This window comes from Episyrphus balteatus, chromosome 1 (genome assembly GCF_945859705.1).
Source record: "Episyrphus balteatus chromosome 1, idEpiBalt1.1, whole genome shotgun sequence".
Taxonomy (NCBI): domain Eukaryota; kingdom Metazoa; phylum Arthropoda; class Insecta; order Diptera; family Syrphidae; genus Episyrphus; species Episyrphus balteatus.
In genome coordinates, this window is record NC_079134.1 from 56256171 (window position 1) to 56272368 (window position 16198).

The following is a 16198-nucleotide window of genomic DNA, read 5'->3' on the forward strand; positions in this document are numbered from 1 at the left end:
TTTGAATTTCGTAAGCCTAACATAAACGACGAGTATGAAGAAAAACGACAGCATCTCTCCTTCAAAATTTTGCTCACGAGTCACGACAGAGAATTGGAAGGCCGCTTAAAAATCTCCTACAAATTTGTCGTGTTGAAAAAGTTATGGAATGCCGTTTTAAGAAACAACACGACAAAGGAAGCGAAATCTGTCGAAAAAACGACAAAACATCGGTAATAGGCATGATTATATCAAATTAATTAAATTAAATTAAATTAAAAATAACACAAATTAAAAAAATATACATGTGTACCTACATTTAATGTACTCTAGTGCCACATTTCTTGTACCTACGTGATACAAGAAAACTTGATAAAAGAAAAGACAATTTAATTTAATGTTTGTAAAACATTTTTTTTTTTTAATCCTACCTTTTTTTGAGCTTGAATCGAAAACCCCTTTTTTGACCCACTATAACGAGACTAACGGACGGAGGAACTTTCAGGGCTTGTCACAGACAGTGTTGCCATAAAATATTTTTTGAAATCGGGAGATTACCACATAAAAAAACAAGGAAAATCGGGAAATAAGTAAAAATTTAAAGAAAATCAAGACTTAAAAAAAAAAACAGATTTTAAATAAAACAGAATCTTTAATTTCTATAGAAAACTTCCTGTATATCATTGTCATCAATTTCTGAGTTGAATAAAAATAAGCATCACATTCCGGCCTGGACATTTTTTATTTCATGAGTAAAGACTGAGATGTGGTTTTGTTTTGATATTCAACTAGAGTAAAAATAATTCTTTCTTGTTATCCACTTTGTTTGTCGTGTTGAAATGCTTTGAGGTTTAAACTGGGGGTCGTTCCGTAAAACGATAATCCTTAACGTGGTTGTCCGTTTTTTGCTTCACGCAATGTTTTTTGCCACATCACAGAACCTTCGAAAATATTTGAAATCTTAAAAACTTCAAATTTTCTTGAATACCCAAACAGGAATCGGTTTAAAAATGTTGAAGAAAGTAGAAACATTTCTGTTTAAGACAGTACCCAAAAAGATCTTATATGTATGTGTAAAAATTTTTCAATGAAAATGAGAATTTTCTTGTTTACATTAGTAGAATAAAAGTTAATTAAAATTGTCTGAAACATCGCGTATTTTGAATTGCCTAACGATTTTAAAACGTTTCTTTTTAAAGAAAAATCTTGGAAAATGTGAAACGCTGTCGTTTCGTCCCGCAATATTCAGAACTTAATATTAGTGTTTAACTAATTTCTTCGTGTTTATTCAACCAAGTTTTTAGAATTTGAGTATCTTCCATTTTTTTAAAATATACCTGGATAAATTAAAAAACCAATTTTTTTAACGCAATTTTTTTTCTTTCATTTGCAAAAAGAGAATTATTTCCAACGCAATTTTTAAGCTATTTAGCCGAGTCGAATTAAACATTTCAAATGAAAAAAATTAGATCATGGAATTTTTTTTCATAGGACGGTAGAGGGGATAACTGAGAGCTGGGAAAATCGACCTTGATCCAAAGCCGCCATCTTGGATTAAAGGTAAAACACGTTTTAGTGTTTTACCTTTAATGGTTTTAAGCTCTCACACGGTTAATAATTCTGGAGTATTTTTTAATACCAGAGTAATTTTCAATACAAAAAATATTACATTTTAATACTTCCAAAATATTAAAATTATTTTTAATCTTTTTTGTATTAAATTTCAATATTTAAGTACTAAGTTTATTTTTTGTAGTACAAAAATTATTAGAAAATAACCTCCGTGGGTTAAATTCTAATCTTGTATTGAATTTTAATACCGCTGTATTAGATTTTAATATTTTTGTATTACATTTTAATAAAATTGTATTAAAATGTAATACAAATTTATTAAAAACTAATATAAAAAGTATTGAATTGTAATACAAGAACATTAAATTTTAATCAAACGACGCACACAGGTAAATTTTCCCAAAAACATGGCCAACATTATTTTTTGTGTTTATTCAATTTATTATTGGATGATTATATCAAAATAAGATAATTTCCATAAAATTCACCATTTTTAAGTAAATTTACACGAAAATTCACAAAAAAGAAGCAAAAAATGAAAAAAGTCGTTTTTTTTTACTTTACGCCATAGGGTTTCTTTCATTTGACATTTAATAATACAATATTTATACATTCAATAGATTGAAAAAAAAACAGTTGAACAGTCGTTTTTATAAATAAATAAATAATGCAGGCATAGATAACAACTATATACATAAATAAACATGAGTGTGAGTTTGTATGTGTGTATATCATTCAATGACTTGTGAGTTGTGAAACTGTTACTATAAGTCTGCTTGCTCGATCTCTGGTTCTATTAGAAACTGAAGTATTTCAGAGGGAAACGCATTTTTTGTTTTAGGATTTAGTTTTCTCAAACCACTTATTAATGGGGCAGAAGAGACCAAGAGATTATAAAACACATCTTCCATATTTTGCTGCCTCGAAAATTTTCTTGGGAAACTTTCTCGAAACGCTTTATATCTTTGTTTCGTGATTCTTGGGCTTCTTCGCCGAGCTGTCCAATGAATGAATAAATTTTATTGAGGCTTAAGTTTGGATACATATGGTTATTATGAAACTAAGTTAATTTTCCTTCAACAACTATTGAAAGTGCTTCTTCTGCTGTATATGGAATAATTTTCTGTTCAATTTTTTTCAAAGCTTTTGATATTTTTCAGTACGTGGAGGAGTTGAAAATATTATATTTTTCATTACATTTGATGAACAAGTTTCCCTTTTTCTCGCAGTTGCATGGCGCAGCATAGCTTAATTCTTCGGCATTATAATTAGAACGTAAATCTTCTGTTTTACATCTCTTTAACCGTTCGCTTAGGTCTGAAAAATCCATTTGAGGCCGTCCAACAAAGCCATGGGCTCAGCATGGAAACGATATTTCATATTGCAACCAATTTATATTTTGTTTTAAGAAGGTGTTGTTATTTCTGGAGGCACTCAGCCATCTTCTTCTATGTTCATATATGCAAAATCAAAATCCGTTAAATTTTTCTCTATTTGCTCCGAAATTTCAATATTTCAACCTTTGGTACCAAAAAAATTAATTTTTTCTGTAATGTCACGTGACGAACAGCTTTTTAAAAATTCAGAAAGCTTATTTCTTGAAAGAAAAATGAAAGTTAATTACGATCCTGTGTCAAAAAAGAAAAATCTAATTAAAAAAAAAAAAATAAAATGCACGACTGGGGTCGCACGAACTTGCTCTTAGAGTTAAAGTTGCTTAAATTTTTAAGACTTTTTATATAGAAATTTGGAAAAAAAAATAAAATTCGTTTTAAAAAAAAAAATAAAATAAAATCTGAAATTAAATTGCCCTCCAAAACAAGTATGCAGTTTTGATTGATATATTAACATGCATTTTAAAAAAAAAATTTTCAAAATCGTTAGAGCCGTTTTTTAAAAAACTAATTTTTTATAAATAATTTTTTGGAAAAAAAGTTTAAAAATAAAATTGGTATGCCATTTTGTAGAAATCACTAATCAACATCTAAAAACAAAATTTCAAAAAAATTAAATGTCCCGTTTTCGAAAAAATGATTTTTCAAAAAAAAATTTTCAAAATTTTTTTAAAAATCCAAAAATTATTTTTTTCAAAATTTTATTTTTGGCTTATATTTAAATTATATAAATGCTTCTTCACAAAAAGTTTCGTTGAAATCGACTAAGCAGTTTTGGAGATAATCGGATTTGAAAAAAACGGTTCTATGGCAGGTACCGTTAATAATGATTTTCAAAAAAAAATTTTTTCATTTAAAGATAGACCTTAACTTTAAACTAACATTTGAATTTTTTAAACAAAATCGTTGGAGCCGTTTTCGAGATATTTTAATTTTACTAAAATCGGTATATGACAAGTACCGTTATTTTTGGTCCAAAAAAATTAATTCCAAAAACCCCTCTGGAGAGTCGCCAAATAACGCTGCATAGCAGGTTTGACATCAATCGGTCCATCCGTTTAGGCTGTAGCTCCTTATACAGACAGACTGACAGACTGACAGACTGACAGACTGACAGACTGACAGACTGACATACTGACAGACTGACAGACTGACAGACTGACAGACAGACAGACAGACAGACAGACAGACAGACGGACTTCCGGGACCCACTTTTTTGGCATTGTCTACCATCGTAATGTCATGGAAAAATGTTATCTCAACTTTTTTTTTTGTACGAATGCGGGTGGCAATGGTGCAGTGGATGTAGTACTTGACTGCTAACCTGAAGGTTGTGGGTTCGAGCCCTACCTCAGGCAGTTCTTTTCTTAATCCCCCAATGTTGAAGCCACCCGTGGGACTATATGAGATAATAACCATCTTATTCTCAATTCACTGTACCAACAAAAATTCTTTCCTATCTTTCTATTCCTTCTAACTAGTGCCGTGCAGTTGCATTTAAAAGACCTTAGGTCTTACAGGCATATAGTTAAAAAAAAAAAAAAAAAAAAAAAAAAAAAATGCATAACTTGATATATAGTACCTATATCGCAAGTAAAAATCACCGTCCCCAACACTTTTTGAAGCCAATATTATAAAAAGTCGCAAAAAACCGCAATGTTTTAGGATTGTTTCCCATAAAGGAAACATTTAACTATTTTTCAACACTATTTTCAGTACAGAAAAACGCAAATCAACTTAACTTTTTCATTATCAAAGAAAAAAAATTTGTTTGTTTTTACTGCTCAAACCAGTGGCGTAGATAGCTTTTTGCTAAGGGGGGGGATAGATCTAGTTCGCCAATTTTTTTTTAAGTTTTAATAATGCTTCTTTGTATTGTTTTTATTCTCTTTAAATTGGAGAAAGTTCTTTCGGTAGTTAACGTAGAAACCAGCAGTGTAGCTAATATCTTTAATAAAATAAAATACCAGGAGAACTTTTTTCGGTGCAGCTTTCGAGCGCTTTCAATGAGTTCATAGAGGAAGTACTTTTACTTCTGATCATATATCTTTTCTGAGTTTTTAATTCTTCACACAGAGAAAAATATGACCAGGACCACCTAAATACCAACAGATTTCCTTATTGAACTGTTTTATGCTGCTTTGTCTATTTCAGACGAAGAATCCTTAGAAAGAACCGGAAACCCTTCTAGTGTGTTTTCATGGTTTGTACATTTTTCTCCAAGGCCCATTACAGAGAAATCGAGAAAAAGATTGAAAACAGTAACACGAAAATATTCTTTACTGTACTTTGAACCGAAGGGTTCGAACGATTCTTTTGTCGCTTCACCATTCTCTTATGTTTAACGCCTATGTCAAGGATTTCAGCTAATTTTTCCCATATACAAAAAACTTTCGAAAATGAGTCGTCTTCTGCCCGTTTAATTTTTAGTTGATCCCTTAAATCTTTAGCGAGCTCCATTGCTTGGACCAAGTCTAAATTCACTCTTTGAAACACCGACTTAATGGCAACGAAAGTTGGTAAACCATATTTATAACCTTTAAGCTAATCAAGAACTCGAAATCCATAGCTTTTTTTTCAAAGTGCGCTTCTTCAACTTATTTATTCATGACTTTATTTATTTTATTTATACTGCACAATTATCGATCCCAATGGGGGGGGATATATCCCCCTGATCCCCCCCCTATCTACGCCACTGGCTCAAACACATTATCTTAAAAAGCTTTAAAATTTACTTTAGACTTAAAATTTTGCATTATCTTTGTCATTATCTTTTTTTAACATACCACTAGCAACAGAATCCATGTTAATTATTTTAAAAATCGCCAAAAAAAAATTAAATAAAAAATAAAGCAAACTACTTCTTATAAGAAACCAACCTTGCTACTGCACTCGTTAATTAAAATGTTCTACTTTGGAAGCATCTACTGATTAAACAGTTACAATTTGCATCGCATGATCAATCAGGTTCTAAGCTTATGTTATTTGTAAACAACTTGGCATTAAAAAAAAAAACAACAAATCGCAAATTTTTTTTTTTGTAGTTTTGGCCATGAATTTGGGAAAATTTACATACCTGTGTGCGACGCCAGCCACAGTACACGTGTCAGGTCTGCCTTTAATTTTTATATTTCAATCGCAGTTAACATCAGGAATTTTTTTTTGTTTTAAATTATAAAATGTCATTTGAAAAAATTATAAATTAAAAATAAAAAAATTTTTTCGTGTTTCTTCGCGGAAAATGGTGAATATTTTTTTAAAAATTAGTGGTGTCTGTGGTTTTTTGGTTTTTGTGCTTTTTTCGTCGGTAATTAAAATAATGACGGTAGCTGACATTGGTCGCCAAATTGATTTTTTCCATGTTTTGACAATTTGGCGACCAACGTCATTTCGGAGTATATTACCTTTTTATGTGTACTGTGGACGCCAGCAGCCATTTAAAAAAAGAAAAAATCCATTGTTTGAGGCACCTTTTCTAAAAAAAAATTAAATCAAAAACTGTAAATTTGTACTAATTTGAAGGCGCTTTGTGTTTTTTTCGAAGCAAAATGCATACATTGCAGATGAATTTTGATCGGCAGTTCGGCAGTAAGATTTTACATGCCACAGTTTGTGAAACAGATAAAATAATATCATCATAATAATATATTATTTATGATATTTATTTTCAGTAATGAATTAAGGAAAAGATTACATTTATTATTAACTTTAAGTACATTTGGTATTGAATTGAAATATTTTTGTATTGACTTTTAATAAAATTCTTATTAGAAATTAATATAAAAAGATTAAATTTTAATATGCAATAAAAGAATATGCAAAAAGCGATTTGTTCCTATAAAAAGGTCTAAAACGCTTGCAAACATTACACTGTGCAAGTTTTTTGAAAAAATTTTTTAAGACAGGTGAGCGATTAACTGTTTCGCTCTATTTCGGACCCGAGAAATCGATTGGCGTCATTAGTTTTTCGATTTATCGGTACGACTTCGAACTAAATTTTTTTGAAAGTTTTTTTCAATTATTTTGAGAATTTTCCAATGTTTTTAGTCATTTTTCCACCAAAAACAATATTTATATTGCTAATTTTTCTGCTCAAACGTTATTTGATACCAGCAGAAAGACATTATAAAATATTTTGAACAATTTATTTGAAAGTTTAATGATTTTTTTTTGAAAAAATTTAAAAAAATCGAAATTTTTTACATTGTTTATAGTTTTTTCGCTTTCGAAGTATGGAAACTATCGATAGTTTTGTGAAGTATCGATATACACGATATTTTTTGTTATTGATGCTATCGATAGACTGTCGAAGTTTAACCAACACTAAATTAACAGTTAATTTAATTTTTAAAGGAAAACATGCAATGTATTTGTGCAAAAGAGAACAAAAACAGCGAAAAAACGATAAACAATGTAAAAAATTTCGATTTTTTTAAAAATTTTTCAAAAAAAAATACTAAACTTTCAAAATTTGCAGAATGTTATTTCTTATCATTTAAAAAGCAGGTGGCCATGGCACAGAGGAATAGGTAGATGACTTCAGAGCCAGACATCGTGGGTTCAAACCCAGCGGTCGGCTCAGATGTTTTTTCTAAATCGCCAGCTTAACTGAAGCCACCTGTGCGATAATATGAGACAATTTTCAACTATGTCTCCTCCTCTGTGCCACGTAGTTCTATGTTATATGTTCTTTCTTTGTGTCTATCTGTCTCTCTCTTGTGTCATTGTCTTGTGCTGTCGCAGCCAAATGGCCTCAGTTGCCGCGCTGCTAATGTGTCAGTACTTCGTACATTTATGAACGAATTACTATGAATATAATAATAATAATAATAATAATATCATTTAAAAAAAATGACAAATAACCAAAATATACACTCCAAATTACAAGAGCAAGTACGTGCGATCTAGAAAAGCATTTTAATTCAATTTCATTTATAAAAATGTATTTTTGTTTCTTGTTATAAACTAAAATACTGATATTGATAAAGGTGTATTTACAAAAAATTAAAAATAAAAGGCACGACTGGGTCGCACGTACTTGCTCTTGTAGTTCACAGAATCTTTATCTTAAATGTCTATTGGAAATTTAAGATTTTATTTAGTGTCAAGAAAAAAAAAGTCGAAAGTTTAAAAATTAAATTAATTTTTTTTTTCAAAAATGTTTTTAAAAATATTTTTGTTTTACATTTTATGCTTCAAAATGATGTCTGTAAATTTTTAATAAAATTGACTTATGCTTTGATGAAATATATGAACTTAAAAAACATGTCAATTTTTGAAAAACGACAACGCCATATTTCCGTTCTCCGCATTTTTTGAGAAAAACTATAAACGCAGTTTTGTTAGAATCAATAAGTCTATTACGTATACCAAATTTAATAAAAATCGTTAGAGCCGTTTTCGAGAAAGTTGCAATACCTCGAAAACGTTATATGGGAGATATGCGTTAAAAAGGAGATATTAAAAAAATAAAAAAAACCTCAAATTTTTTTTTCTACACGAAACCAATACTTGCCCTATAGAGCAAGTAAAAATCGTGATTTTACCTGCAAAAGAAGATTTTTTTAATAGTTTTACTTCCAAAAGAAGACATAATTCAATTATACTTCCCTCAATATACCGACTTTTTAATAAGGAATTTTCAATTTAAAGACTTAAGATATATTTATTTTGAAAACATTAATTTTATTAAAATTTCGTAAAGAATACATTTGTAGAAGATTATTTTGCTCTATATCTTCTGTATTACGAAGTAAAGGTTTTTGGCATTTTACTCAAAACTACCTACAGGTCAGATAGCTGGTTTTGGAAATCACCTCCTCATGTATTCCTATTTTTTTTTTTCTTTTTTTTAGGTAGGTATATGAATTGAAAGATACATAACGTAATTATTGGTTTTGTGTAGTGTACGTAAAAAAATAAGTTGATAAAAAATTCAATGCAATAGCTTAACCGCGGCAGTCCTCGAGTGCCACAAGTCTATTTTTGTATAATGGAAGGCAAATGCATTTATAAAAAATATTTTTATAAACCCGTGCTGGTGTAATAATGAAATAAAATCCTAAAAACTTCGTTTAAATCGAATATAAAATATCCATAAGACATCCAAAAACAAATACAGTAAAACCCTCTTACACAGTCCCTCTTTCACTAAAACGGGGTTTTCACTTAAACGAATCCCATTTAACTGAAATAAATATTTGGGGATCAGAAAAATGTTTCAGATAAGCGGGTTTTTCTCTTAAGCGAGTTTCACTTAAGCGGGTTGTACTGTACTGTAAATGAAAACGAGACGGGGAATCTGGCAACGCTGGTCACAGATTGTAACCTTCCTCAATATTTGTTTTCATACTCAAACTTTGTTATATCCGGAAGAAATACATAAACAATAATTAAAATAACTTTATTTTCAGGTATGGTTCCAAAATCGCAGAGCCAAATGGCGTAAACAAGAAAAAGTTGGACCTCAATCACATCCTTACAATCCATACATTCAAAGTGCACCAAATCAAATGCAAACAATAGTTGGATCTGCATTACCTCCAAGTCATTTTGCTCATTTAGGATTTAATTTACGAAAACCTTTTGAAACGTCTTCGAATCTTGTCACACTCAGATACCCACACTTATCGGGTGGACCGATGATTCCGTCAGGATATTTAAATCAATTTCATAGGTAAGCCAACTAATTCGTGTATTATTATGTAGTTAGTTACAGAACCGACATTCTTGGCCGGATTACTTAGTCTTAAAATTACAGGTGCAAATAGTAAGAGGTTAATATAACAATAATTATGTTGACAATTGAACATTTCTCTCTAACGTTTAAAGTTAAAGCCTAGTACGCAGATCGCGCTAAAATTTATCTTTCATACAAATTTCCTCCAAAGATAAATTTTAGAGAGGATTTTTAGCCAGGTAGTACGCAGTTCAAGCGCTATATTCGAATTCTCATCTACTACTTTTGCAAAAAGTCTCCACTCAATTTAGCTCGCGAAATAATGCTCAGCGCATTTTTTCACAGATAAATTTTGACATTTTTGTGGTTGTTGTTGTTGCTGCAAGGAATAAGAGGCAAAAAAAAACCTTGGAATATAATAAAAGAAGAGGAATAAAACAAAATGAGAGCGTAAAAAAGGTATTATGCAGGTAAAAAAAATATGTAATGTAATATTGAATGTAAGCTGGTATAAGTAAATGAAACTGTGATTCAGCCGTTATTTTTAAATTTAAATTTATCTTGGCTTTTAGCGAACGCATGTAGAGATAAAAATTGTCGAGATAAAATTTAGTTTAGCGCGATCTGCGTACTGGGCTTGAGGGCTGAATTTGACGGTTAAAATAAGTAAGTATGTAGGTATGTTATGGTGAACTTCTTGATGGTCAAAGTTAGTCGTGTGCTTTCATGCTGCTATTTAAAACAAACGTTTTTTTTCAATGTTGGTCAACCAGTAATCGGCCTGTGTGTTGGTGTTTCACATACATTAGCTTCAAATAATTCCATAACAAAAATAAACTTGAATAGTAACTGTTCTTAGTTGATTTCAGTGCATTTGTGTGAATTCCGGTCAAAACATCATTAGAGAGCTTATCTTCGTTTCTGCGAAAACACAGTTTATCCGAATTTAAATATTTTAGCCCTGAAGATGAGGTTACCTCGAAATATATTGGCAAATTAAAAAATAAAAATGGCGTTTTTATTGAAAATAAAAGGAAGTAATACAACCACAAAATATTAGAATAAGTTAAGTTCGACAGTCACACGAAATACCTCATTTGCGCCTTTCCCGAATCGCAACACAAACCTTTTAACACAATTTATTAAAATTAAAATTGTAGGAACATAAGAAGAATAATATAAAAACATTAGGTACCTGTGCATAATTTCTTCAAGAAACAACACAAAATTTATCAAAAATAACCTTAGAAAAATCAAATCAGCGCTAAACAACAGTAACGTATATTTTTTTACAATTGAGTCGTTATAATTGACAGTGGTATAAACCACATTTTCCTTGATTTTCAAAAAAATGTAAATTTTTTTGTCAAACGTACATAATTTTAAAAAAGAGTAAAAATAGGAACCAAAATATCAAAAAGAGGGATTGTTTTGACAATTTTTAAAGAGTGGAGGGAAAGTGGATTGGGTGAAAAAAAGAGGAAAAACGCCTCTTCAAAGGCTTAAAGGTAGCCCTGGTACACCTTACCAAAAAAAAAAATTGGATTATTCGTAAGTAGTGTAACTACCTATAATGTAGTGTAGCCGCTTTTTCGACCATTCGAATAATTATGAAAAGCCGATAAAATTAAATCTTATTTTCTTTAGCGAAACTTTTCAAGCGAAAACATTACTAAAAAAAGAACTTATCAAGTTTTCTCGTACCACATTGTAGATAACGTATCTAAAAATATTCAGTAATTTGAAAGCAATCGGGCGAATAGTTTCCGAGATCTCGAAGGTACCAGTTCATAAAATGTAGTTTCGAGACAATCGGGAAAGGAAGAAAGATGACGGCCACCAATGATTCAACCTTCCTGTCGAAACGTACCTAAAAATAATCAGTAATTTGAAAGCAATCGGACAAATAGTTTCCGAGATCTCAAAGATACCAGCTAAAAAATGTAATTTCTATATAATCACGAAACGAAGAAAGTCGACGGCTAGCAGTGGCAGTGGTGCAACCTTCCTCTCGACAAATGCATGTAACTTGGTCAATTTTGTGTGTTTTGATAAATATAATAAAACAGTATTGTTTTATAAGATATTTACGATACACTAGCCAAATATAGTACCTACATTCAGACAGATAAAAAAAATTAAGACACTAAGTTAGCAATTGAAAGCTGACAGACGAGATTTTATTATTCGCGCTGCCAATGCCAGGTATTTTGTCGATTCAAATTATTCCGTATTTTTTCGCCAACAGTTGCGGAAGCCAATTTTTTCACTGAATTCATTCGGGTTGGTTACGATTGACCGCATTTTAAAATCTTGTTCTTAAAACCTCGCATCTTAAAATCTCGCATTATGAAATCTTTTTAATCGAAATCTCCCAATTTAAAAATCTCGTTTACCGAAATCTCGCAACATTAAAATCTCGAAATTTAGGCCGTGTGCGAATTGCGTTAAAATGTTGGTTAAAATTTCTACCACGATTAAAATTTGACGTTTGGTTAAAAAAGGGATCAAATTTATTTTTTTGCTGTGCGAATTGGGTTAAAATGTATTAAATGGGACTTTTTTCTTGGTAATACTTTGAATAAAATTCCCTCAAGATAAAACAAAATTACCCTCAAAAATGGTTTTTCTTATATTCAATTAACTATTTTTTTATAACAAAACCCAGTTGAAAATATATCAAGTTAAATATTCTAGTATGAAAATGTAAGAAATTCTCAATTTCACATACTTTTTTTTTATTTTATCGATAAATTCCCATTTCATTATGATCAAAAAGAAATTTATTAATTCAGTCTTCTAACACTAATTCGTAGTTCACCGTAGTAGATTTTCAATTTTTCAAGATGAATATTAATTTGAGGAAGTACTTTGTATTAATACTTTTAACATTTCTTAAAATATCAACGCATTATAACAAAAATAATTTCAAATCTATCTTGATCTTTCTATCTTCAGAAACGTCAAATTTTAACCACTAGTGTAAAATTTTACCCATTTTATTCACCATGCTAGTGTCAAATTTTAACCAAACGTCATATTTTAACCAACATTTTAACGCAATTCGCACACGGCCTTATAATCTCGCATTGAAATAAAATATTTATTTATTCGCGCGAGTTAAGTAACTGATCCTCCGGGATCTTAAAAAATATATAAACTTCTCCTAACGTGGAGAATTAAAATGAAAACGCACAACTTTTAGTTTAAAGAATCAGATCAAGACGATCTTGCTTTATTGACGGTATGTTAAGAACTAACTTAAAACTATGATACATTTGATCACTTAACCTACGGTGCCGAATATTGTCTTTGAAATTATATTGGATTAAATTTATATGTTTATGTTGAGATGAGATGTTGTTCTGTTTATCTTATCTTTTGTTTAGTCTACGATTATTGTTTAGGCATTGGTATCTGAATAGGTACCAACTGTTGTGTGGCCATGGGAATGGGCACCTTTGTAACTCCCCCCGCCTTAGATTGAAGACTCTCCTGAGGCTTCATGATTTTAATTTCGTTAAGTGGTATATTTATTTGTTCAGATTTTATTTCTTCGGCACGTATCTTATTTATAATTTTAATATTCTTATTTTTATATAAATATTTTAATAAAAAGTAGCAAATAGCTATTACAGTACCTACATATAACAATTATGGTTGAAAATGTAATCGTATTACGGTTATTCTTATATTCTATAAGTTTTATTTTATTTTGATGCTCTATATCTTGAATAATTAGGTCTTTTGTGAAGGGATCGCACCAGCGACCACTTAATTAATTGCCTTAAACATAAAAACAATTAATAGAACATTCAACCTGCTTCGATATTTAATATCCATATTCCCATCGCATTACATTTCATAATCAGCTATAGCAAAGCCAATGCACAAACAACACAACATTTATATTTCCGTTGGCACACTCAGTGCATTGTGCATATAGCTATAACATCATATAGCTCATATAGTTCAACTGGCACCTTCAGTGCACGAGCTATATAATATGACACCAAATTCATATACAACAACACTTTCAATGAATGAAGAAAAAACAAACTGTGATGCTTCTTTATCGAGGCTGGGGTAGGCTCATGGATGTCCAGGGTAAATCCCAAAGAAAGCAATAAAACTTAGGATTGATTAGGTTCGAACGAATTTTTATTTATTCATAAAGTTTCAGGTTTTACAGAGTTTACAAATTCATTACTTAATATAAATAACATAATACTTCATATAACTTATGTATACTATGCTTCTATCGGCTGGATAGAAGATTAAACGGAATCTGGCCCGCGACGGCCAATTTTGCCCGTGTAAGTGCGGGAATAAGCGGTTGGAGCGATTTCTCCTGTCGCTAGAACAACTCTAGCAAAACAAACAATAAACTGCCCATGTTGCACTTAGAAGAAGTGAAACAAGGGAAAAAGCAGCAGACAGCCAATAAGGTCTACTTTTGTCTTTAGGAAGTCTAAAGAAACAATCGGTGAGCGGCTCGCGGTAGCTAACTCTGTTCATGCACACTTTAGAGAATCGTATGCAAGAAAATAATCTGTTTTGATTCGACAATTGCCTCTATCGAGGAATAAACGGCGAGTAGCCCGCGATGGCTTACTCTATGCCCACGTACGAAGTGTAACGTGAGAATAAGCAGGTTGATGCGACTGGTGCGTCTAGCTTAAGGCTAGAAGACAAAACGGGGAAGTGAGGATACCTCTGTCTGTAATACCCTTTTGAAGAAAGGGGATTACAAAAATAACCTTTTAGGACAAAATTTTCTAGAAACTTCTTATTATGGTTACAATAAGTGACCCTTAAGATTGCTTCAGGAATTCTACCACCTATACTCAAGATTGGTATAATGACTTGGAAAGGCAGAAGACAAATTTTCATCTCAATTTGGCTTCCTCATATGGAGTCTACTGTTTATTTTTTTTTTTTATAAGTGTATATCGTATGTATATGTATTTATTTATTTATTTATTTTTTTTTTTTTTTTTTTTTTAATAAATTTTTTTTTTTTTTTTTTTTTTTTTTTATTTTTTTTTTTCCTTTTTTTTGTTTTTTTTGTTTTTTTTTTTTTTTTTTTTTTTTTTTGTTTTTTATTATTTTTATTTATTTATTATTTTTTTTTTTTTTTTTTCTTTTGTCTTTTTTTTTTTTTTTTTTTTTTTTTTTTTTTTTTTTTTTTTTTTTTTTAATTTATTATATATTTTTTTTTTTATTTCAAAATAACTTCAACTCCTTTAAATTAAACGATATTCTATCTTAAAATCATATTGTTGTAGTTCTAAGGCCCATCTAGCCAACCTGCCAGAAGGGTTTTCAAGGGTATGTAACCATTTCAGAGAATGGTGATCTGTGACGATGCGGAAGTGGTAACCTTCAAGGTATGGGCGCATTTTCCGTATGCCCCACAAAATTGTCAAGCATTCCTTTTCGGTAGTGGCATATTTACGCTCCAGTGCCGTAAGGGTGCGACTTGCGTACGCTATTACCTTTTCTTGTCCATCAACCACTTGTGTTAACACGGTACCTAACCCATAATTGCTTGCGTCAGTCTGCAGGGTGAAAGTGAGATCAAAGTTTGGACAGGCCAGAACTGGAGCTTCAGTAAGCTTAGTTTTTAGTGAATCGAACGCTTCTTGTTGACATTTTCCCCAGTTCCACTTAACACCATCTTTAAGGAGGTTAGTTAGAAGGGTAGCCACAGTAGAAAAGTCCTTTATGAAACGTCGGTACCAAGAACAAATACCTAAGATACGGCGTAGCTCTTTGGTATTGGACGGCGCATTAAGTTTTTGGACGGCACGGATTTTGTCAGGGTCAGTGTGAATTCCTTCTTTACTTACAACGTGACCTAAGTATTTCAAACTTTCCCGGCAGAAATTACATTTTTCAATGTTCAATGTAACAGTGCACAGTGATTCTAAATCGGTCTCTGAACTGGATTTCCTGCCCACTACGGGTCGTCCACCCATAAATATTTGCAAACCTGCTCTGTTCATTACATCAATCCCTATTAAGGCAGCTTCTTCAAGTGAAGGTAGGTAGGTCACTTCACAGGTCATAGGTACGCCTCCTAAGCTTAAGTTTGCAGTGTAATGCTCTGATGTAATAATTGGGTCTCCATTGGCAAGTTGAATCGAATGGTGATGATCGCGCATCGGCATTCCCATCTGTCTAAATTTATTTCGCAGCTCGTCACCAATGAAACTTCTTGTAGCACCGGTATCGAATAAGGCATGATATGTCTGATTTTCTATTTTAATTGGAATAAAATATCGAGGGTCCTGGTTCGGTAAGGCATTTACTATAGCTACAGGGTTCTTATGGCATTGACAATCTTTTGAAAGTCTACCATCTTCTCCACAACAGTCTAAATGGCCTCCGGCAAGTCTCTTTGCGATGTCCTCGTTGCTTGCAGTTCCAACAATGCGTGTTTCTGTCATACGGAACAGTTGCGAAAGGATTTCTTGGAGCAGAAGTGACAGGGGGTGTTTGGTTGGTCGGAAGGTGTGCACCTCGGTCATCCATCTTAACGGCTTCAAATTCTTCTACTAGAGTAGTTAGT

At 31.3% G+C, this 16198-nt stretch overlaps 1 protein-coding gene across 2 annotated transcripts in view; it reads left to right on the top strand.

Moving 5' to 3' along the window:
* Positions 1-16198, top strand: part of LOC129916137 (homeobox protein aristaless-like) — a 271629-nt gene that overhangs the window by 236708 nt on the left and 18723 nt on the right. For both annotated transcript variants that reach the window (XM_055995935.1, XM_055995943.1), the window contains exon 4: positions 9359-9621. In XM_055995935.1, coding sequence (XP_055851910.1) covers positions 9359-9621 — 263 coding nt within the window. The remainder of the gene's footprint in view (positions 1-9358; positions 9622-16198) is intronic.